This window comes from Pseudopodoces humilis, chromosome 15 (genome assembly GCF_049639895.1).
Source record: "Pseudopodoces humilis isolate 2021_Gansu_Grassland_sample_001 chromosome 15, ASM4963989v1, whole genome shotgun sequence".
In the NCBI taxonomy this organism is placed as follows: domain Eukaryota; kingdom Metazoa; phylum Chordata; class Aves; order Passeriformes; family Paridae; genus Pseudopodoces; species Pseudopodoces humilis.
Window position 1 is genome coordinate 6,691,564 of NC_142214.1, and position 24,594 is coordinate 6,716,157.

Consider the following 24,594-nt stretch of genomic DNA (forward strand, 5'->3'; position numbering starts at 1 on the left):
CTGGCAGTGCCCTCCCTGCCCAGATTGGTGCTGGCTGAACCAGTTCCCCCAGGATCTGCCAGGGGCGGGCTGTGCTGCAGGGACACTTCACTTTGGATTCAGAAAAAAAAAAAAAATAGAAGGAAAGAAAATATTCCCCTCCTCCCCCAAGGTATTTCTGCTGTGTATTTTAAAGCAGTTATGGGCCAGCCACAAAAGGCCAGTGCTGATGTCCCCAGAGCTCCAGGCTGCTCCAGAATCCCTTGTCCCCACCCCAGGAGGTCTCTGCTCCAGTGCAGGATGCAGGAATGTCCTGTGTGCACAGCAAAGGCTGAAGCAGTGATTTATTCCCCATCCTGGACGCAGAAGTGCACAAAACAGGACACAGCCCAAAGCAGTTTTGGAGCAGCCAGTTTGGCAGGCAGTCCAACGAGGGCCTCCTCTTCCCCACATCCACATCAGGCTATCACTCCCTGGGCCATTCCTGAAGCCTCCAAGGCACCCACAGGCCTGGGTGAGCCCTCAGCAAGGCACCACCTCCCCAGCACAATGCAAAGCATGTGGAGGGGAGAGAAGGGGCCAAATAATGCCCCCTCCTTGCCCAAGGCCACCATGCTGCTCTACAGCCTCCTGTCACACGCAGATCTCTGCTGAGGGACCTTGGGGATGGTGGCACCATCTCAAAGTCACCAGCACCACTCTGAAGCTGGAGCCAGCTGCTCCTTCCATACCTGTTTAAATACAGCTCCTTCAGGTCACAAAGGAAAAGCCACAGCAGAGCGAGGCCCATGTTCATCTCCCATAGGAGGGACCCACATATCCCACAGCGTGCACCAGGGCTGGTTAAAAACCCAGGTCTGCTGGTGGCCAAGCACAGCCATGGCCATGCTGCTGCCTTGGGTTGTCTGGGGCTGGCAGGGAGGACAACCTTGGAAACAGCCTGAGCTGTCTCCCAGCATGGTGGGCAGGGGAGCTCTGCAAGGCACTTTCTTCTCTGCCTTTGTGTCTTGTGCTCAGGGCAGCAAATGCAGAGCTTGAAAGGGGCAGACCTGAGGCTCAACCCCACCACATTCTGGGAGCAGAGCAACGGAATGCTCCAGAGATGAAGTGCAAGTCAAAACAGGAGCAGTGAAATAAGGAGTCACAACAGATGAGCTCCAGTTAGAGCAGAGCAGTGCATCAGCACAAAATCCCCTTGCAGGGCCCCACACCAGCCTCGAACTGAGCACAGCACAAACCTCCCAAATCCATCACTGGTCAGTTCCTCAGAGAAGCTCCCACCTTGTGCTTGAGCCTGAACAGGGAAAGGTTTTCTACCTTTTTCCGCTTTCTTATCATAGCCAAGAGCCATCCCTTTAATCTCCTTACCTTCACAACCCCTTCCCCCTTCAACAGTGGGTACAACAAGTCCAGGGGTGCAAGGCAGACCCTGGGAAGGAGAGTCTGTTGTACCTACATTTGCAGGAATTCAGCTTTGGCCACCTGGAACCCAGATAAAAAACAGCTTTCAGCTGGCCCATGAAGTCAGAGCCTCCTCAGGGTCCTGATGTGTGAAGAAAATCCACCACCATCGCTCAACCTATTATCCAGCAACTGTTTCCCATCACAGCCTGGGCTGTGACTCACCAGTTACTGCCTTTGCTGCGGGGAATTCACACACAGTTCCCAGGAGCCACTCTGACCCGGTTTCACCTGCTGGAAGCCGCAGGGGCTGCCGCAGCAGCAGCTCGGTGAGAGCCTTCCCAGCTCGCCGAGCCCCAGCACGTCCTGCCCACATCCAGCTGCCAGCGAGCCAAAGGCTGCCGCCGCTCACTGGCACTCCTGCCCTCTGACAGAACTCCTGTGGGAGGGTTTGATGGCTGTGATACACTTAAAACAGCCTCTTCCAGAGCTCCTGAGTCCCCCCCACCGTCTCCTTTTCCACTAATGATCATTTTTGGATAGAGGCTTCTAAGTTCTGTGCGTGCAGAGGAAGGAGCCCTGAACACATGGTGCCAGCAGAATTTCAAAATGTGCTTTCACTGAGCTGCAAAAGGAAAGGTGCTGGAGCAGCTCAGGTCAGAAGCCAAACTAACAAAGAGGCAGTACCACCACAAGTGCTTGGGCAGCTTCTCTGCAGCCCTCCTACGTTCCTTTCCAAGCTCCTGCTTTTTTCCAGCCCCAGAAGTACACTGCTAGCCAAAAGGCACCCACCACAGCCACCTCTGTGTGGAAGCAGTAGGGAGCCTGTCCTGTCTCCACCTCACACTGCTACCATGCCAGACCCAGCTGGCAGGTGGGAGAGCACAGGGGAAAAAAAGGAACTCACTGACATGTACAAGAGCCCAGCAGCCAGTGTGTTGGTTTGTGGTGGGATTGTCCACACCAGGGAAATAATTCAAGTATGCAAGACCAAATTAGGGTTTTATAATCATCTTTGTTAGTGACACACTATATGACCTTGGGTAAGTCCCTCCATCCATCTTTAAAGACTCTCAGAGGAGAGCCACAAGACTTTAATTAGCAGCCCTAAGTGCTCGAGATAGTTTGTCTCTCTTCCAAAATAACCAACTGCAGATGAATTGGAACAATCTTATTTTCAAATTCTGCAAGCAACTGGGATCCAGGCTGCTCTCAGATCAGTCACTTCAACAACATAATCAAAGTTAAATGTGCCAGCTGTGCATGAAGGGTTTTAATATGCTGTACAGACTGGAAAACAGCTCAAAGAATCAATGTTATTTTTCCATGGCTGGGATGTCACTGTCGAGCAGCTGCATTATAATCATCTGCAATCAGCAAAATGCCTTTTTTTTAATCACTTTCTAGTCTTGGGGAACAGGGCTCATTTTTATTTCTGTCCTACTTAGGAAAGCACCCTTGATCCCTAGACACCCACTGCCAAGGGATCAGGCAGCCACTACAGCAGCGTGCCCTGACCAGACCTGTGGCTGCTCAAACCCCAAATAACCTGACAGCCTCCTCAGCTCTGACAGGAACTGCTCACACTGCTACCACCACCTCAAGAAACACTAAGTGCATTTCCACAAACCCAGCAAAAATCAGCTCCAGTTGCCTATTGTCACTGATCCAAGACGTGGGATGGTTCCAGATCAGACCCTCCCTGTGGGAAATCTGAGCACAGCCCAGTATCCTTCTCTGCAAGCACCACCTCTGCACAAGCACATGGGTCACAGCTGCCAGGAGAAGCAAGGGGGAAAGTCTCCCAACTCCATTCTTCACAAAAGACTGAACCCCTCTTTGATATATTCTACATGTTAAATATTTACAAATACATTTTAACATTAAAATATACACCTGCTCTGGAGTACATGACAAAAAACAGGCTGACCACGCAGAAAGAGCTTTGCCCTAACTACCAAAATACTTTATAACCCTCTCCTCCTGTTCAACATCCTGCAGGGCTCTAAGCACTTTTTAAGTGAGCACTCACCATGGGGATCATTCCCAAAAAGCTCTGTCCCTCCTACCAGCTGCTCAGCAGTGGTGAGTGGAGCACTGGGATACAGCAAATTGCCAGAGGTGTCCAATATTTTAAGGGACATTATGTAAGACTGGTTGCTTTAGAGGAGTGACAGTGATTGAGATGACAGCAAGCATATACAAATGCCAAGGATCCAGCTACTTTCACTGCAGCTGGAGCTGGTCCAGGACTAGGAAACAGCCATCAAATTCCCACTGCAGATGTAAAGATAAAACTTCCCCAAGCTCTTAAAAACATTAGATCTCCAGCAAAAATCTCAACTGAGGTTTCCATTCCACCACCCTTCCCAGGCTAAACTATTATTTTGGACTGCAATATAAATTGTTTGAGAGCTTCATTCCAAGCTCAAAATCTGAAGAAATATGCAGCTGCTTTGAGCACTTCCCAGCTCCTGGTAAAGGGCAATTTTCCTTACATGGTACCAGCAGTCCCCATTCCTGGGAAAGCCATGTGGCTGAAGGCATGTGCATCTCAGTTCTTCCACTGCCTATGGAAATATCCTCCAGCATCTACCACAAGGCTGTACAAGTCTGTACAACCCTTTAACTCCTTCCTTGGTGCATCCATCCTCTGAACTCTGAGTAATCAACTGCTCATGGCATTAGATCTGTGCTCCCAGCCCCGAGAAGCATCTTGTACACTTTTAAAATGAAGGCTCTGATGCAGAGAGGTGAAGCTGAACCACCTCCCACAGCACACAAGCTGCAACTGCCTTCCCACAGCCCCTGTCTGCACTCCCAGCTCCATGGACAACCACAGAGCTCTCCTGCCACAATGCTTTAGCCACTACCAAGAGACAACACCACATCACAGACTGAGAGTAAGAAAAACACCAATGCCAAAGCCAAGCCAACAATCTTTTGGTGATGAAACAAGAAGCCAGGTTGCAGCTCAACTGAATGAGTAATTTCAGGAAAGTTCAATATTTTTTGTTTAGTCCATCCTCCTTGAAATGATCTCAAGATTCAGATTTATAATTCAGCTTAGTAATTCCTGCAGGCCAGAAGATTTTTGCTAAATCCCAAGGCATTCTTCTTCTCCAGTTTCTTCCTTTTCCACTTAGAATAGACCTCAGTTTGTTTTTGCAGACCTGCAAGCAGCAGCTCCTTTTAATGCCAGTGACTAACATCCTTCCTTCAGATCTCTGCCAAACCTCCTGTCTGCCAGATCTGAGGTGACTTTGGCCTTGTTTTCTGCTTAACTAGGTTGCACATTCTCAAGACAAGCACTCTCAAGTCCATTTGCTAAAGGTGTGATGTTGCCATGTTGCTGGAACGAAACACTGTAATTGTGCTTTATAGGTTTTTTTAACTGTTTGTTTCTGTTGTGTAATGCATTTCTTGTATTTTTCCATCAGAAGTTTCTTAGTAGATGCTAAAAAACAGACCAAAAGAAATCAAACTCAACAGCCTACACTGCTGCCATTTCAGACAGGCAGTTTAGTGGAAGAACCAGGAGAAAATTAGCACATGGAAAAAAAAAAACCCAAAAAATAGGTTTGGGTTGTTTTGTTTTTTTTACAGTCTCCTGCAAAGGGAGACATACAATTGCTTGACCACAGCACAGTAACAGCCTCTGCAAGTGCTATTTTGGAAGATAAAAATCACTCTCTGATGCTGGTTAAACATGGGCAAGAATACACGTGCCAACAATAAACGCACTGCGTCCCCAAACTGGGAACCAGATGCCTGCCAGTGACCAGCCTAGGGGCTGCATGGCTTAGGAGGAAAATACCTGGATGCCTACAAGGGAAAAAACAAAACTAACACACACTGAGGAGGCCTAGTTAAGAGAGGGTCAGAAAATGGATGTAGCAGGACTCACACAGGTATCCAAACTCCAAAGCACCTCACAACCCTTCCACCCAAGGCAGGGAAGTGCTAAATAAGTCAATTCAACCTCTTAAACAGTGCTCCTTACAGGAAACACAGAGCTGTATTTCCTCCCTACTTCCCAACATTAAACTGTGCCACATTATTTCAACGTTACATAAACAAGGGTTCAAATATATAAGCCTGAGCAAAGCACAAATGGTTTCCAATTCCAGGATGCATCAGTGGACCGATCCTCTGAGCTCTTGCTGAAGGACACTCCTGTGAGAGGCTCACCTGTCACACAGGTCACAGCCCTGGTGACACAGCTCTTGCTGCTGGGCCATGATCTGTACCAGGAAAGGCAAGGCCTGACACCAGCGTGGCCCTCCTGGCTGTCCCTGAAGTGCCAGCACAGCCTGGGACTGTGTTTGTTCAGCACTGGGGTCTGGCTCACAAGGAATTCTCTCCATTAAGAATCTTCTTAAATCAGTTGTGGAGAATTTTCTGCTTCCTAAACAAGCCATTTCCATGTGGAATTCAGGGCTGTGTGTGCACTTCAACTGGTGTTGCTCCTTTTTTTCCATCTCTGCACTGCCACAACCCCTGAGGAAATCTTCCTTCCTATCTTCTTATGAAGACTCATGTCCAGTTCACTATATGGTTTCTGCTGCTCTAATATTCTACCCCAATTCAATCTATTCAGATAAAATAATGGTGAGGTAAGGGAAAATTCTCATTGTTTGCACTTGAATATTTTGTAGCTTCTGAGGTGCAAGATTCCAAATGGGTGAATGGAAGTTACCGGCTCCCTGCAGCTGATTTGGCAGCCAACTCCATCCAACCAAAAGAGCAGATTTACACACTAATAAGGTCACTAGTTAAAAACATGGCCCCTTCTCGGACACACAATGATCAAGCGAGTGTGTCTGGAATCAGTGATGAAAATTAAATAGCCATTAACTATATGGAAGAAAGCTGTCTCCTCTTATCACCTACTATTTCAAGAATAGCACATTACATGCAACTTGATGCATTTAACCAGGCCATTTTACAAGGAGGTATGCACAGTATATCTGACCCTCTGTAAAAAAAAATCCCTTATGAGAGTCCAACACTTGGCATGGGAGGTCCATCACTGTGACAAACAGCTGCCATGTGAAATTTGATGGAGTAAATCCCCCTTAGTATCATTTCAAGGTATTTGTGGGGTTAAAAAAAAAATAAATTCAATTTTATTCATCTGCACAGATGAATAGAAGTTTCTTCTAAGAATCAGGGCACTTTTATAATAATGCCTTCCCCTATGTCACTTCATTCATATACACCATGACAGAGATTTGCTGTTGCTGTATTTAATTTCCTTCTTGAATTTAATTTCCTTCTTGGATTTCACTGGTGTCATTCCAATGGTCAAACTGCATCTTCCAAGGAAACCAAGGCCACTGCTTCGGAGCGGATGGAAAAGATGTCTCACAGGCTGGTTTGTACTAAAAATACCAGCAGGAACAGAGAAGTACAGGCTCCCCACGAGAATCTGTTTCCCTGCCTGGCCATTCCACTGGAATCCCTGGGATATTTCCCATATGAGGCCAAGAGCACAAATCAGCATGAGCACAACTTCAACCTGTCTTTTAAATAAACCTGTTAGAGGATCAGAGGACATTATGAGTGAACAACTGAAAATACACACTCATCCCAAGAGCCACTTAATACTGGCACACTATTGGTACTGCTTTAGAGAGAAAAAATCATTACATGCAGGTGGCTTCAGTCTTCTTTGTATGTTCTGTCATATATGGAATTGCCTTTGGATAAAATGGTTAAGAGGAACAGAGAGGATACCAGCTCAGGTAACCAAGGGTTTGCTAAACTGGAACTTATGGCCCTGAACTGAGTAAAAATGTGCACCCCAGAGGCCAAGCTGAGGGACACCTGGGCAGGTGCTCCAGGGTACAAACACATTCTGCAGCTAACACCACAAGCTGTGTTTGAGGATGTGAAAGACCAGGTTCAGCTGGTTTTACAAAAATATCCTCAGTCTGCTGGTAACAGACAACTGGAGGAACTCAGTGCTGCCCGCTACAGACTCCTCAGATTAGCACTTCTTAAAAATTAATAAAATGGTTTATTTTATATATACATATGTTCCAAAAAAATTTATACAGTTAAAATATCAAATTAGTGATCTGGTAACAATACTGTTCAAAATAATCTCTTTTGTATGAACATTAAAATACACGTTTTTAAAAGCGTTTCCTTTTAGTGCTTCCAAAGCACAGCGTGTGCCAAGGCCACCTGAAGAATCTCCGTCCTCCTCACAGGATGAAAGAGAACTGAAGTCGGGGACCTGGGAAGCCTCAGGTGCACTTTCATAATGTCTGCAGACAAAACAGAAGAGAGTCTGAGGTAGATTGTTTAGTGACCATCAGGTGGTAACAGTCACAGGGCTGTCTTTAGCTTTCATTAACACAATAGCAGTTTCTTTACTCTCAATCTACACTGAATCTCAAGTTTAAAGGCATGGCTAGCAGTTCTTGGGAACAAGACCCTTGTCTCTGTGGTGGTAACATGCAATTTTACCAGTGCAGGTGTTTCTGGGAGGGTTTTTTTGGGAACACACGGGCTCTCTCCACGATGCAGACAGTGTGTGCATTTGACAGTGCCCCATTTTAGTGCAACCTGCTGCCTATAGCACGTAAATGTCTAATGACAGCGTTCAAATGAGTAAATTCTCATCACCTGCAGGAGGGGCAGCAATTTTCTTCCGCCTGTTGAGCAAAGAGCACCCTCCACAGGAAAAAGCCACACCTTTCATAGCAAATCCTTAAGGTTATAGCCCAGCTTCTGCCGAATCAGGCTCTTAAAGTTAAAGCTCCACTGCTTCTTCTCAGACTGTGACAGTAAAATCACTTGACTGCCGAGATGGTGAGGGCAGCAGCTACATCCTCTTCCACTCTTCTGTGGCACAGCAAACTCATTCCTGGTCCGCATTCGTCTGGCTGGTACATTATTATCTACTGTTGACATGATTAACTCTGTTGGGTGGGCTGGTGAAATCTAGTTCTTCTAGTATTCTCTCTAAGTGTTGTATTAAGACCCGTTTTTTAAACCTACAGAAGAGAGGGAGAGCAATATAAATTTCTTCTTCCAGAGATACAGTTAAACAACTCAAGAATATTCAGCCATGACAAATCATATTACCAGAGGCTCTCTGTTTCCAGTAGGGAAGAGCTTATTTCTAGCATTAGAATGGCTAGAAAATTTAATACATCTGTCCCTCCCCAACCCACTCATATTTTGAGTTGGTTTTCAACAGCAACCTGTTAACTAATTCATAATTAAACTTCAAGTAAAGACCATTTGCTATATGAAAGTATAACAGTAGTTTGACCACTAAATTATAATTTAAATATGTCAAAACAGAAAATCAAAATACTAGCACTGATAAAGTTTATAATTTACTACTATGATCTAAATTCATATTTAATTTATGACTCCAAGTAATCTCTATCTATACAAACCTTGCTGCTTCCTTGATAGCAAATTCAATGAAATACTTCTGAATTTCCATAGGTCCTTGCACCTCCTCAAGAAGAGAAAATATTTTTTCATAATCTAAAAAAGAGATAAAAATTCAACCATGTATTAAAAATGAATGTTGCAGATGCAATTTCAGAAATCTTTTGGCTCAAGAGCCAAAAAGGAAAAACAAAGCCCAGTTTCATGTATCTCTGTATAATAAAACACATGAGGCAAGAAAAACACCTGCATTAGCTTTGAGAGCAGGACACAGGTGACAGAATAATTTGAAGTAATACTGATGGTCTGGGAATTCAAATGTGGCACCAAAGATTAAGGTTCTTTTTAAAGAGCAGCAGGTAGGAACATTTATTCTCAGAAAATCCTGGCTGGGCAGAGAAGCCTCCTGTTTCCATGATCACAGTTAACATGCACAGGGCCACCAAACCCTGATCTGGCCTGGAGCCATCATTTCTGAACGCAGAGGTTTGCCATTAGATCTCCAGAAAGAATAATAAATTATTATTTATTTATTATTAGAAATAATAAAAAATTATCAACCCTTAGTGTGAGCACAACACAACTGTCCCATTGGTACAAGGTAAATATGTCCACTGATAAAGAATAAACTAGACATATTAAATTTGAAAAAAAATTTAAACCAGCACTGTTTCACTATTTCCCATAATTGACCCCAGTATGAATACATTTATGGTGCTGTGACCAAGAGTCAGCTCAGAGTGATGCAGCAGGCAGAGGGAGCATAAATGGTCAGACCTCTGAACAGATGTACATATTCAAGTCATAACAATTTAGCTTCTTTCTTTGATGACTTTCTTTTTCTGCTTGGATTTTACAGCAAAACAGGTGACTCACACTGAACACACTGTTTTACTGTACATCACCATTTACTAGGCATGAATTTGGTATAAAATTGGATGAGCCCCCTTTGCAGAATGTCACTTTTAGTCTTCAGTTCTTAAGAGCCTGCAACTCTTAGTGTTTCATCACTGATCAGTCTGACGAAATTTTTTTTAAAAAATCACTCTGCTAGAAACTGTTACTATTCCCTTTCATGCATATTCCAAGATGCACCCTTACAGAGATGTGCCTTTGCCCTGTAAAGGGAGTTTTGATGGACACAGAACAAGTACGCTTTGTGTACACAGGAGCAGTGCAGCCCAAGGCAGAGTATTCAGTCTCATTAGATCACGGGTAACACAACCAAAACCTCTGAAAGATGCTGCTTTCACAGGGCACCTTACACCAGTTAACCTGTCTTTGAGGGCAAACAGGCTGACTTGGCACACAACCTCCCAAGCACAAGTCTAAACTTAACTCACCTGCCCAGCACTTCCTCCTTTTTTTGCCCCCCTCATTTAGAGCAACCAGAAATTATTCAAAATCTGAAGTAGTGTTTGTATTGAAAACAGCTCCTTCCTTCCAGAAGTCTTCTCTCTCCCACCACATATAATATGTACTACTGAAATAAACAAACCCAAATAACTTACTTCTTCCAGGTTTGCGAACCTCTTTCATCACTTTAATTTTGATGTCAGCATTGCTTCCCTCCAACATGGTAGGTGTTATTTTAAAAGAATTTGGCACAGATTCAGAAGTAGATTCCATGGCCCGCTTTTGGTCATCTCCGCTCACACTGTAATTCAGAGACCCTCGAACAAGTGCGTTGGTACCAGGTTTATGATCCAACCCATCTTCACTTAAACAATTGAATTCAACAGGTAAGGAGTCTAAGTCGTTGGGTAACATCTCATCCTCTCCCACAGCAGATGGAACCACAGGAGCCATTTGCACAGGTAAGCCATCAATTTGCTTCTCTGCTGACTGACAATTTTCTGCTTTCTTCTCTCCATTGCCATCTTGGATAACACTGTTATTGGCATCTACAAGTGAGAAACACGTATCTTACTGGTGTATAAGTGCAGCATCAAAAGAACCAAAGTGAAGTAGTTCTGTATCCTTTTTGTTTGAAGTGCTGTGTAGCAATCTGACAGCACTGGACAACACTCCAATACTTTTATTCAACTGTGGATGTGACCAAGGGAATACCTCCCCTTTGGATTTACATCTCCTATCACTGTTGTGAAGTCACCATGTTCTCTATTCCTAGTGCAATGTCATGACTCCTAAGTAAACTCATGTCTTCCTTCTCCTCCCCAAACCCAGCTAATGAAGTTTTCTTCTGACTCCATTTGCTGCAATAGGTGTGTATGGAAATTCCTATTTGCGGGAAATGAAACAACTATATTTTAACTTTCTTTCTTCGCCACAGAATACACAAAGAAAAAGTAAAAGCTGATCTGAGAAACTTGCTATCTCCAAACAGTTGGGTTTTTTTTTATTCCAGATTTCATTAGCTGTAGCAGCAGCCTGTTTATCTAGGCCAACAAAAGAAACCCACTCCTACGTAACAGCAAGCACAGACGCGCTTGGCAGAACTTTTTTCCTTCCTCCCCAGATCCCCCCAGGACCTGAGCTGCTGTAGCATAGCTCAGTATACCTTTATTTGCTGGGACACCCTTGAGGCCCAGGTAGGAGGGGGAGCCAGGAGCAGCGGGTGGCCCCTTGCCGCCCACATGGTTGGTGACAACGGGTGGTGACTGCGGCCGCCGCAGCAGGGGGGACATGCTGCGCCGCCTCTTCAGCGACGCCGGCGTGTTGGGCTCCCCGGGACGTTTGATCTTGTTCTGGGGCCCAGCCACAAACTCGTCAGCTTCATCTATCATCATACCCTGAAAAGGAAGTAATAATTTAAGTAGCAGTACAAAATGGCAACTGTTTCACCAATCCACTGATGAGTTGAGTCCCTCTGTGTTCAGACTCAAGTGGCTTTCAGAACACTTGACAGCTCTCAGAACAGAGATATCCAACGTAACCAGAGAGCCCAGTGCCACTCTGTAAACCAGCACAATTCAATACACATTCCTCTTGGACCACATGGGAGACATCCCTCCTTTCCACAGGCTGCACAGGTTAGCAATATATTCTAGTTGTGGGGCAGAAATTCAATTCACAAATGATTTCAAGTTGCGTCAAATGTAAAGGCACAGCAGACACCAAGGCTCCTCCTACCTTCTTGTCCTGTTTAAATGGATTGCCAAATGTATGGAGTCTTTTTGGTTGATCTGGGTCAATTTCCCGAAGAGGTGAAGGCATCATTTTCAGGTATTCCTGGTAATTTCCCATCTGAGCAACAGGAACACTATGAAGGCAGTCTGCAACAGAAAAGGGATCTTGATTTCATCCTAAAATTAAGGTAATAAAAACTTCACACCTCAATTTCAAGTGTTAGCATTTAAGAACTAGAACTAATTATTTCTTTTGACTACAGAGGATGAGCTCAGGACTACAACTGTGGAAATAAGCCTGGCAAGAGCTGAGCTTGATTTGCAGTAGAATAAAAAGTAAGCAAGTTTAATTTCTATGCCGACAATTTCATCTTTAGACCACCAGCATCTCACAAAAAATAAAGAGAGTTCCTCTCTGCCTTAAGCACCCATCACTTTGTAACACGTCTACTGAACCCTGGTGAATGTGAAAGCTCTCCCATAAAACTTATTTTTAAATTTCAAAGCACGACATCTTGCATGACAGAAGGCAAAGATTTTCCTCCTTCCCCTTCAGAGTCAAGAAAAGGACATTGTCTGACTCAGCAAGAGATGCAATGGCCACTTCTGCTCCCACAACAGAGACAGAAACCACTACCTTAAGCAAATAACAAAAATAGCTGTATTCTCTTCAAACTATTAATGAACTGACTCCTTACCTTCATCCTGCCCCAAGATAAGCCTGTGTGTTTTCAGAAGATTGGTTCTCATTCTAGTTAGCTGATCTAGAAGACTGCGACGAGGAATATCATATGCATTTCTGAATGCCTGTGGCTTCAAATCCTAGTTTTGTAACAAAATAAGTAACTTCCAGTTAATCCATCAGTTCTCATGCATGGAGAAATTCCACTACGAACTGTAATAACATTAACTTTTAAAAAATATTCATAAGTAACTTTAGACCTTCATAACTGGCTACAAGCAGCTCAGTGGCTGTCTCTTCAACACCACCTTATGCAGCATTAGTGCTTTCAGCTCCATTAAGAGTAAGCACATTAATTTGTGGATGAACAATAATAGCTGTCTTTTGCAGAGATTGGCACTTAAAACACAGTCATTTTCATTTACTATTGTGGGGTTTTCAAACAGTGTCCCAAAATCAAGTGCAAAAAAAATTGCATTTACTCTTCTCCCTCTTTATGTCTATGCTGTACTCATCACAGTTCAGTGAAGGTACTTCCTTCTAAGTCCATAAAAATTGCATTTAAAACAGATGAGGATTAACTGCACAGTCATGCAAGATCATAGTGCTGTTTACCTTGTTTAAAAGTCCTATGTGGAATCCAGCAAATTCTTTAACATTCATTTCTGACAGTCTCAGAGGAGATTCCCCAGTGATCCCTTGCAGCAGTTGTTTAAAATCCCTACTGTGTACCAAGGAGAGGCCACTGGAGTGATTTTTCACTTTTATTCCAATTTCTTGTGGAACTTTCTTACCCACTGAACCTATTATCCGTTCCGATTCTATTTTTGTCTAAAATGGAATCACACCGTGAGTTAAAGAATCAGCAGGCATTGCACATTTCCAGTACAAAAAACACACAGTACATTAGCAGACTAAAACTACAAATTTAGTTCCCTACTACCTACCCAGGGATATATTTGATTTCATAGATTAGATCTCAAGCATAAAGAAATCCTAATGTGCTAGCATATGGAAAAATATTTAGCCAGTGTATCTAAATTTATATGCCAGTAGGAGGTCTGTGAATATCCCTGATTTTGCTGCAAGTCTGTGACTCTCATGTCCCTGAAGAACCAACTTTAAAGGGAAAGAAAACAACAAAATGGAAGGTAGGATGCCTTAGGTTACAATACAGTTGCATCTAAAACAATAATATTATTCAGATATAGTAATATAATTTCAGTTTCTTTTTGAAGCAACCTATGAACTGCCCTGTATGTTTGTAACAAAATCAGGGAGAAAAGTTGCAAAAGAAATTTGTTTTATGAGTACATTTCTAAAAACGTATCACTTCTCCAATTAGCACAGATTTCTTATTACAGCTACAGAGAATTTTACTGTATTAAGCTCTAACTGTATTTGGAGTTAAGGTTTTTTTTAACCCACTAGCAATACCTCCAAAGAAAAAAAAATTTTTAAAAACTCCACCCAACCAACCAAAACCCAAAACCCACTGTGATTGCAAGCCACTTCCCCCAGATCTCCTCCTCTGCAGAGTTTGCTTCATTATCTGTGGGAAGCTGAATTTAAGGAGAGCAGGAGCACAGCAGAATTCTGGAATTGCCTGTGCCTATAGAGGAGCTTATAATGCATTCCACACATTCAAACTGTTCCACGTGCTGAGAACGTCTGTGAGAGCCACAGCAGCCATCTCGAGTCATTCCAACACCACAGCGTAGATAAATCATATGAATTTACATATCATTAGATTACCAAAATACCACAGGAAGTTTTATGTCTAGTAGATGCTCAGTCATTCAGAGGCTTTTGGCTATTTTGTGCATTCTTTAAGGCGGAGGATTTTTTCTTTGTAACTTTAAAGGCTGCACTGCTTCCCCACTGCCCTCTAGATATTGAACTGTTTTAAGAGCCCCTCATGCTAAGGAGGAAGAACTTCCAGGCCCTTACACCTGGAATGGCAGTCTTGGCAAAGAGAAAAGATACGTAGGACTACTTCCCACCAGGTCACAATTAACACACAGAAAGACTGACCTGAAGGAAACAGGAAGCTCAGACATAAAGCTTGAACTGGGATTTTACTCCCCACAGACAAGAACACACTTTTTTTTTTTTTTTGAAAATAGACATTGCCAAGGGACACATGGAAATAAACATGAGACTGAAAGCAAGCCTCTGACTTCAGCTGTGAAGAACAATGGCAAGAGCAGCCATAAACCCAATTAATGATTATCTTTGGAGTTTGAAATCTAGCAGATATTTGAAGTAGAGCTGAAGAGGTTTCATTTACATTCCTCTCCACCACTTACAGAAGGCACAATCACTGGCTACAGAACCATACTAGATTCATCCACATTTACAGTGGCAATGCTCACCAATCTTCAATTATAATATATGCTGCACACCCATATGAACTCCCACAGGGATTAACTGCTTTATAATGAGATTACCACAAACTAAATAATCAACGCACTTCTAATTGCAAAGGTTTCATCAATACTACCTGTTGGCTGAGTTTTTTAAGGTAAGAGATAACACTGTAACTAAGTCCACAATCTAAATTATCTGATATCAGATTTGGAGCTCCCATCATCCTTAGGGCTTTCTTTAATGGCTATAAGGAAAACAAAATACACAATAGTAAGAGAATAAGTATTTAAAAAAGAAATTTATAAGCTCAATTATAGGAAGCTAAGGCACATAGATTAGTGCTCTAGCTTTTCCACTTTTGGCCACTAAAATTCAAGTCTATTCAGATAACATGTGACATGAGTTTGGTGTCTACCTAGCTCACAATGGACATTATGCCACATCACCAAGACACCACACAGTGTGGTGCCACTGGCAATTTCCACTCAAAGGCTCAGGTCCAGAATAGCCGGGATGATGCAAGTCCATATTGAGGTGCATTGTCCAAGCTACACAGAAAAGGTGACACAGTGCCTCCCTCCACCCTTCATTTGGCCCAGTCAATATCAGCTTCCCAAGCTCTAGCACTTCACCCACTTTAACAAACAACCTAATAATCTGCATTTTCTTTATCCAGTTACAAAAATAATGCCAAATTTAGCTTCTCTGAATGTTCTGAAGTACTTCTGATCAAAATTCATTTAGTGTTTAATGATCAGAAAACACATTTATTAAACACTTAATATCTGAACAGAGCTACTACTACTCCTCAGTATTTCTACAGGTTTTTTTAATTTTTAAAAATGTTTGCTCTAGTCTACATACCTCTGAAAGGCAGAATGTTAAATACCTAAAATCCCATCATAATTATGTAAAAAATTAGGAAGGTCACATCAGCCATTATATCCCAGAACATGAGATGAGTAACATACCAGTAAGTAGTAAGGAGGCATTGTTTTTAAGTAGTTGTCAAAAGCCTGTCGCCACTTCAGATTTGGCTTAAGTTTGTGAACCTTAAACAAGTCATCTGCAACAAGGAAAACAACAAAAGAACGTGTCATTTATACAATCCCAGACCTTCAGCTTTGTCCAAATCCGTGCCGGATTTCCCCCCGTTTTCTCCCCCCACCCATCTCCCAATGGGGCTTCCCCCCAAAAACTGCTCTTAACCTGAGGTGTGAAGGATTGGGAATCCCCAGTCCTAGCTGCAGTAGGCAATCCACAGCAAGTCCCCATTACAAGCAAACTTACAAGGTACACCAGACTTAAACACTGCACACTACTACCAGCAGCATGGAAGGTGCAACAGATCCACCTGTTAAAGAGTTTCACCTCCCTTGCCTCTCTCTTGCACATCAGGGAGTCCCTGTATCTGATTGAATCAAACAACATTAATTTGGTTCAATTTCCATTTTCAAACCAGCTTTCTTCTGTTCAACCTGTATGATGAATTCTGGTCTCCAGTGAAAACATTCTTTGGCATCAAAGGGAAAGAATAAAGGAAGTCCCATCAGGAGGGAATCCTTCTGGCCAGCTTTGCTGGACTTGCTGCCAACAGCAGCAGCTGCACCCAAGAGAGAAGGGGTTACCTCCAGCCACAACACCTGCCTCACACCAGGGCAGCAAAGTCTCCCACAGATATAGACAAGAGACAGAAATCAGCTACAAAAACTGCTGTCCTTTAAGAGAGGGGCAACCAGAGACTTCTTTCCTTTGGGTACTGCTCTAGAAGCACTTTGCTCACTCCAGGTGTGCACTTGGCCGTTTCGGAATGACCGAGGTTAAGTGTGGTCTATTTGCTGTGCACACTATGAACTGTGACTGTGTTCTCTACACCAAACACAGCAGCCTGCAATTAACCATTTGCAATTATGAATTACACACTGAAATAAAGGTTCTTCTTAGTAGGATTGTAGCTTGCTGGCAAAGTGAGGCTAATGGAAGGATATGCAGGTCTGGAGAAAGGGATGTCCAAATATTAGCTGGGGCAGGAGACAGAGATGCACAGAAGAGGGTGTGCAAAAGACAGATGCAGCAAGGAAACAGTCTTCTCCACACTGAGTTTTCAAGAAGATATATTTGGAGAAGAAAATTTGACTTTCATAGTACTCTGCACAAATTGAACAGTTGTTTTGATACTACTTCCCAAGTTCTCATAGACAAACCACACACAATTACAGGTATTTTCCAATCTAAATGAATTCTGGATTACACATAAAACCCATACTACAGATGCTACTTCTTCTCTTCCCTGGCCTGAAGAAAGTGGGCTGGAGTTGGAGAGGACAAACCAGAATTCAATTTAAAATCTTGACATACTTCAAGCTTAGCACTATTATCCAAAAGAACCTGGGATGGTAATAATGACATATGGCAAATGTAAAATAACATCCATTCTTATCTCATACACCTATTACCTTTTTGCAGCAAAATGTAAGTTAAACTACACCCCTCTCAAAATTCAACATAAAAAAAGACAACTTAAAAAAAAGGAAGATGTTGAGTATTATAGTATGTCCTAATATTTTACAATCTATGAGTTAGCTGAGTACAGCTTGAACCTTAAACCCCTTTATCAGTACTTGGTCAGTATCTCACTTGCTGCACTGTGAGGTTGTACCAGTAAGGTACAACAGGCACTGTGACATGGCACAGCCACTCCTCAGCTCAGCCAGCTGGGGTCCCAATCCACAGCACAGATCTACTCCAAGACATCAAATACAAAAGCACCTCCCTGATCTCTGCTATCCTAGGAAAAAATTCTCAAACCTATGCAGAGCTTCAGCTTTTTAAAATCGGTTTCCCCACAGCACAAACTCACTGCAGGAACTGCTACCCTCCCAGAAGGGTGGTAAACACAACTACGAGTTTCAAAGAGAACTTCACCATGAGCATCTTACCTGTCTCTACCTCGAGAGTTTGAGACACACACTGTCAGGAGATTGCAACACAGGCACTGGAAAGGCACTTTCAGCCCTGGGCTGCACATGATGGTTTATACAAATAAGCAAACTAACAATAATCCAGTTAACTATGTCTTTCACAGATTAAACCCCAAACTTTTGCAGATAAAAATCAAAAAGTATTGAAAAAAATCCTTACATAATTTAGTTTTACTTCTACCTAATTATTTTCAGATACTAATTTCTATATAGTCTACTTAATGCAGAATTCTTTTTACTTCTGAACTCAGAGGGAGTAAAAAGCACTATACAATTTGGAACACAGTATTAAAAACCATTAGGAACAGGCTGCAAGCTGCAACAACTCCAGGGATCAGGTAAAACCACACAGACCAGTTAACTGAAAACTATTGCAAAGTCTTTATACACTTCAGCTTAATGTACAAACCAACCACATTGTCACAAACAGGGCAACAATACACACTTTTAACACTCAGTACTATAGAAGGGGACTGGAGGCACCTTTTAAGATCAGTGAACAGTTAAAAAAAAAGAGAGCATGTGAGAGGAGAGCAGGTATCTTAAGTAGTTCAGCTGGAGCCTGAATTACAACAGTTCACACACCATGTAACCCAAAGTAAAATTTAGAACTTTCTTTTCTTTTAAAATCACTATTCACATTAAATTCCACCGGAGCAAGTACACCACCACTCCCTGTTTACTCCTGTAATTCCCCTACTTAGATACTCCTCAACTCTAAGTAGTAGATTCATGATTTTACATTCACAGAAAACAGTATCCTTTCCTGCAAACCATCTAACCAAAACCAAGGCACTGCAATGGAAAACAGCACCCCTCATTACCTAAGTTAGGTATTGTGTCACTGTTTCCTTATTGATACAAAAGGTATCAAAATGTATTTGGCTGTTCCTCCCAGAGCCATAGCATGCTGTGTCCACACTGGGGAGAACATAGCCTTTAGTTTCCAAAATACAAAATCATTACTTGCAGGTTCTCACAGCCTGTAAAAGCATCAAAGGAAACTGTTCATGCTGCAGTCCTTCAGAGGCAGACATCTTCTAAAGGCTCATCCTGTTACATATTTACACCCACAGAAAAAGGGTATTTAACCACCTTCCCAAGGCGTTTCCTGCATGGCTGCTTCACTGCTGCTTATGCTGATGCTCCCAATGAACAGTCACTCTACTGCCCAGCAGTGCTTGCCCTCCCACCCATGCAGCTAAAAGGAGACAAGGAAACATCATTGGCGAGGCAGAAGTATTTAGAAATATACCTCATCTTTACTTAGCTCTCCCTAAAACCTGTCCTTCAACTTCTGCTTGATGAACATGGCTGTACAAATGTTTTTAAACAGAACAGTACCTGAAGTACAACAGCTTTGCAACAATCCTTCAAGAGGAAATTTCTCTCATCTGTGGGCCAAGCATTCAGCACTGAAGCATGTCAGCATCTGCCTGCAACAAGCTCTGCCTTCAGGAGCCTCCCACTGAACAGAAAGAACTGCACCCCACCTCCTCACTTCAGGGAGCAAACCACCACCAAGCTAGTCAGGCCTTCTCTCTAGCTTTCTGAAAGCAAACTGCAGCTGCTCATCCCACATTATCCAACACTGCTGGACATGGACCAGAGACCAGTGTTTTTGTCAGACAACCAAACACCATGCATGAGGCCATTAATACATGGACTGTGTGACTTCACTGTTTTATCAAGTCCTATTAATTGCCTCCTTTCACTTACAAAGCTTCTGAATGCAGGCTCTGTAAGTCAAAAGCCAGAAGCTACAGCATTCCCAAATCCACTCTTGCAGAAACCCACATGAAATCACCAAAGCTATAGGATGTGATACAATTTATCTCCTTCAGCCACAGACCATTACAACTTGTTTCAGTTTGCTCGTATATCACCTGCAAGCTGCCTCACGACTATCTATCTTACCTGTTTTTAGAGCTTTCTTACACTATTTTTCAAAATGAGAATTAAAACTTCACCTGCAGAGGAATGCAGGAGAAAAACAAAAATGCAAGCAAAAAATCCTTAAGCATCTTATTATCTGTTTATAAGGTTGAACACATTTGATAATACAGTACAAATACACAATTGTAAAGTGGTTTTGTCTTCGCAAGAGTCACCAGAAGGAACAGAGGTAGATTATCCATGGTACTGTCCCAACCAGTCCTCCAACACAATATTCTAACAGTAGGGCAGGAGCCACCACAGTGATGCACCAATATGGGAGGTAGTGGCTGAATGGAGCAGACTTCTCCTGGTCTTGGGAATTCTCACATCTCTGTGTGAGAGTAATGAAAAATTTGGTTTACACACTCAAATCAGTCCTCTGCTGAACCACCAGTATCCACTAGCATGTATGAAGGTAGACACAGGAGTGTTCCTACCTACCTACAGAGCCAAATACAGAGTCAGTATTGCTAAAAACATCTACAAATAATTTACCAGGTATCCTGCTTATCATCTCACTCATTTTCTGTACTGCTAAGTAGAAAAGGGCCCAGATCTACTTTTGTGTTGAAGGTATATTCCACAGAACTTAATTCTCTTAGAGACCAAGGATAAACAAGGTCCTGGAAGGAAATCTGAAGGTAACACTGCATGTGTTTGTCTGAACAACATGGAATGCATGGGATTTGTGCCCTCAAGAAAACATCCGCTTTACAACTTAGGCAATGTGGAAGTTCTGCATTTTCCTTTGAAGAGCCTTCAGAAATACAAGAAATGGATTACCAGGTGAGTAAGCTGCAGAATAGCACTACACACACTGAAAAGTGCCTTTCATCAAAGAGAAGGAAGAGCTTTACACCCCTGTAAAAAAAAAGGCAGGGGGAAGACAAGAGCTACCAGGGAAGACACAGCAGAACTGCAAAGACACAGCAGAACTGCAAATGTCAACATCAAAACGAACAGGGAAGTTAATTCGGGATCAGTGATGGCTATTCAGATAGGGGATCTGCTGCAGTATTTCAGGAATCACAAAGTCACCAAAAATCTCATCCTCCTTGCAAACTTTGAGACAATTGTCAGGCTACATAGATAACTATAAAAGACACATTATCAGCAAGCACAAGTTTATTCCTTCTTGGTTATGACCAGGATTATGAAAAAGCATTCCTGAATTGTGTTTTGGTATTTTTTTCCTGTAACAGAATAGAAAAATCCTGTGTAAGACAGTATGACTCAATTGTCTTGGTCACTGTTCTTCTGTATCACTAAACACACCCACAAGACGAGAACAAAAAAGCCTTACAGCATCTGCAACTGAAAGGGTTAGTGGCACCCTGGAAACTCCTCTCTGCCATTACCTTTATGCCAGAGCCCTAGCAACCACAATTACTGTGGAAGTTACATAGCACCTTTTCGTATCATCTTTCCTTAGAAAATAATTTCATTGTGGGAGTAAAAAACAAAAACAAAACCTGGTCCTTTGGGCAGGAAAGAAATGCAGACTGTTTCACTGCTCAATTCCTTCTTACTGCTCTAAACTGCATTAGGGAATTCCCTCTTCCCAACACCCGTGACAAACACTGCATCTCATCTTCCAGTAAAAAATAAGCTGCTACAAGAGCAACTGCAAAACCTGGATACACCACACCCTAAATGAGGGAAAAGAATGGAGGTTGAAGCTTACTCCAGGTTAAGGAAGAGGCTACGTGTCTAGGAGGTGAACAGCATCAAACATGCACTGGAAGCAGGTAGCTCTCCTCCTCTGCTGGAGAGAAAAAAAGGGAGAGGGGGTATGAAAATCCTCTCCTCCCAAAGTACGTTAAAAGAGTTTGCAACATTCTCTACTCTCTGATCTCCATTATTTTATAATGTCTCAAACTAAGGCAGAACACCAACCATTATTGTTTTGCTTTTTTTTTACTCTGAAGCAGCTGCACTGGCAGTCCAATGCAGATGTTTTACCTACCTAACAATGGAAGTAAAACAGGGTAGTTGTAAGGCATCACAAAGAGGTTTACACAGGTTAAAGTAGTGCTTGCTTTTAAATACCCAAACGGGTGGCCAAGTTCGCTGTATTTTCCACTGCTACTCACAAATACCTGGCAAAGAATAATAGAGATCACTGTATTAGAATGAAGAACGTGAAGAATATCAAGCATGGGGCATTTAAAAATTCAAATCAATCTGAATCCAACTGCATTAAGACAGTAAATTACCAAGCACAGACAAATCTGAACACGTCAGGGTTAGTATGGACTTACAATCCCCAGTCACAAAACTGAGACATGCAACATTTAGTGTACACCTAGTAAGTGTGGAAATGCTCTTCACAAGCGTAATCTTTACTGCTTTACTGAAACTACTGTGAATTGATACCCTGAAGAGTTTTTGAAATTATCTAAAATAGGTTAGGGGACATCTGTTGAAGGAATATTAAATAAACAAGCTATTTGAAATCAGTCTTCTGACTCAAAAATAGTACAACTAATGTTTACAACACTGATAAAAAGAAATGTAAAATGTTTTTAAGCACAGAAATTAAACAAAACAAACAACCACTCAAGAAATATCTTGATTATGCCCAGTGCCAACATTATTAAAACTGACTTGACTTTTTTAAGTGCATATATATGAGGGTCTTAACCCTGAAAAGCAATACATGTAAACAATATTTCAACAGGATAAAAATGGTAGATGTTCTTGACTGAGGCAAGCAAAATAACCCACATCTAAGTCAAAAATAGTTTTCCTAGAAAAAATAAACCTTGCAGCAAATAGCAAGTGGTTTTCCTCTGTTTTTTCAGGGCATAAGGAACCGGGTTTGTTACATGGTTTCTATGACAATGAGCCTATTTCTCTGATTTTTAAGGGTCTGATGTGTAGCTGGAAGAAGAAAAGCAGTTTTTGAAAAACAGCAGAGTCATTTTAGCAACTCAGGCAAATAATGTACCTATGAATGTTTAAAGGCCATTTTTGAAATTAGTTATTTTTTTTTAAATTAATTTTTATTCTGAATATGCATGTCATATTTTCAACTAAGTTGTAATACTTACTAGGGATACAAAACCAGAAACACCTCCAAATTCACCTTTCCAGCTAAAGCATCATACTAAGCATACTCCTTGTCTATACATTAGGCTAATATTTAAAAGATCACCACCAAGAAGGGAGCCTGATTTTACAGAGGATACAGAAACTTAAAAAAAAATTATGAAAGGAGCATGCAACCAAGGATTTCAGCAACAGAACTTTGACCTCTTCAAGGCCAATGTAGTCAACAGGATCAACAGCTTCCATTCAATTCCCATTAGCAGCTTCAGCCATCTCTAGTGAAAATGATTTGCAGCTGTTCATTAGGTAACATGATGGAAACTAGTGCTGGATTTTCCCTGTAAGCAAATTGGAAGCCTGTAGAGAATTTCAATTTAGCCAAAAATGGAACCTGGGGGGCATATTTCTTAGCAAAATGAGATGGACCTAGAAAGAGAATTAAATGAGATTACAAAGCCTGTGGAGGGAACACTCAATTCTAACTCCTGATAATTCTCTTAGAAAGGAGGTAAATGAAACCTTGACATGTTTCTTCTCATCTGCTGCAGAGTTTGAACCAGACCCCAATTCTCCAGGCTTGCAAAGACTGAAGTACCTCAGATTACCCATTACATTTCTGGAATTAAATAAAGGGCAAGTACCTGCCAGCAGGTATGGGGAGACTTTCGTTCCAAGATGTACTGGGTGAGGGGTGAAGGCTCAAGCTCATACTTGTCAAAAGGAAGCTTGTCTATGACCATGGGCTCACAATCCACACAGGAGAACCTCACCACGGGGTGGGCTGTGCGTGGAGGCTGAAAGGGGGGGAAAAGGGTATCAGTTTTCACATATTTATGGAAAACAAACCAATTCTCTTAAAAGCATCCGTAAGCAGGTATTTCAGCATCCTATAAGTCTTATAACACTCAGTTTCCACAATATTCCTTTGAAGATAGTAAAATACAAGCTCCCATAACAGAATATAGATTAACTATTTTTCTAACTGAAAAAAAAATGTTCACACAGATACATTCTTCCCACTAAGAGAAAAACATGGTTAATATGCCACTACTTATATTTAAGTCTTCACATCAATCAAGCTACAACAACACAGACAGGTTTAAAGGAAACTTCAACTCTTCTTCCCACCTTGAAGTTCACAGAAAAACAGATGTGAGATGGCACTCAATTCACAAAGAATCTCCCAAAGAATTCTCTACAAATCTCTTTTTTTTTCCCCTCTTTAATCAGGAGGTGGGAGCAAGGGGAATGGACAGACAGTACCTTGTGCACTTGCAAGGTGCAGGAACAGAACATGCCTAACAAAAGAGAGATGTTTAGAAAGGCTAGTAAGGCATGCTAAATGTATGACCATTACAGTAAGAAAAGGGGAAATTAATACTGTTTTCTCCTCATTTTCTGCAGGGAGTAGCTCTTCTGTTTCAGTTTTAATTCTTCCTTCTAGTGAAAGAAGAGTCCACACATGAAGTAATATTAAGGAAAAAAACCCATGGTTGATCTTCTTTCAAAAACAAATACTCACTTTTCCATGTAAATTAATTTTATAAAGCTTTGATTAAAATTTAATAGGCTCACTATGATTTATGGTAAATGAAATAACTAACAGTTCCACTTTATAACCTTTAAAAACCATTCAGCAAATTAACTAACCGTATACTTGGAAGTGAACTTTCTGGATACAAGAAAT

The 24,594-nt window shown here is 42.0% G+C and overlaps 1 protein-coding gene across 5 annotated transcripts in view; it reads right to left on the reverse strand.

Annotated features, from left to right (window-relative positions):
• Positions 1 to 7,353: 7,353 nt before the first annotated feature.
• Positions 7,354 to 24,594, reverse strand: part of LOC102104587 (integrator complex subunit 6-like) — a 50,126-nt gene continuing 32,885 nt past the window's right edge. Inside the window, exons 8-19 of one of the 5 annotated variants that reach the window (XR_015773847.1) lie at positions 23,549 to 23,701; positions 21,823 to 21,955; positions 15,909 to 16,003; positions 15,071 to 15,181; positions 13,183 to 13,398; positions 12,584 to 12,707; positions 11,890 to 12,032; positions 11,318 to 11,549; positions 10,308 to 10,700; positions 8,799 to 8,892; positions 8,086 to 8,387; positions 7,358 to 7,655 (exon numbers count right to left, since the gene is read on the reverse strand). Coding sequence is in view for 3 of the 5 variants with exons in the window: in XM_005526165.2 (XP_005526222.2) it covers positions 8,288 to 8,387; positions 8,799 to 8,892; positions 10,308 to 10,700; positions 11,318 to 11,549; positions 11,890 to 12,032; positions 12,584 to 12,707; positions 13,183 to 13,398; positions 15,071 to 15,181; positions 15,909 to 16,003; positions 21,823 to 21,955; positions 23,549 to 23,701 (1,794 nt within the window). In the remaining 2 variants the exon portion in view is untranslated. Of the gene's footprint in view, positions 8,388 to 8,798; positions 8,893 to 10,307; positions 10,701 to 11,317; positions 11,550 to 11,889; positions 12,033 to 12,583; positions 12,708 to 13,182; positions 13,399 to 15,070; positions 15,182 to 15,908; positions 16,004 to 21,822; positions 21,956 to 23,548; positions 23,702 to 24,594 lie in introns of all 5 variants that reach the window. The other 4 variants (XR_015773846.1, XM_005526165.2, XM_088062568.1 and 1 more) reach the window with 4 other exon arrangements.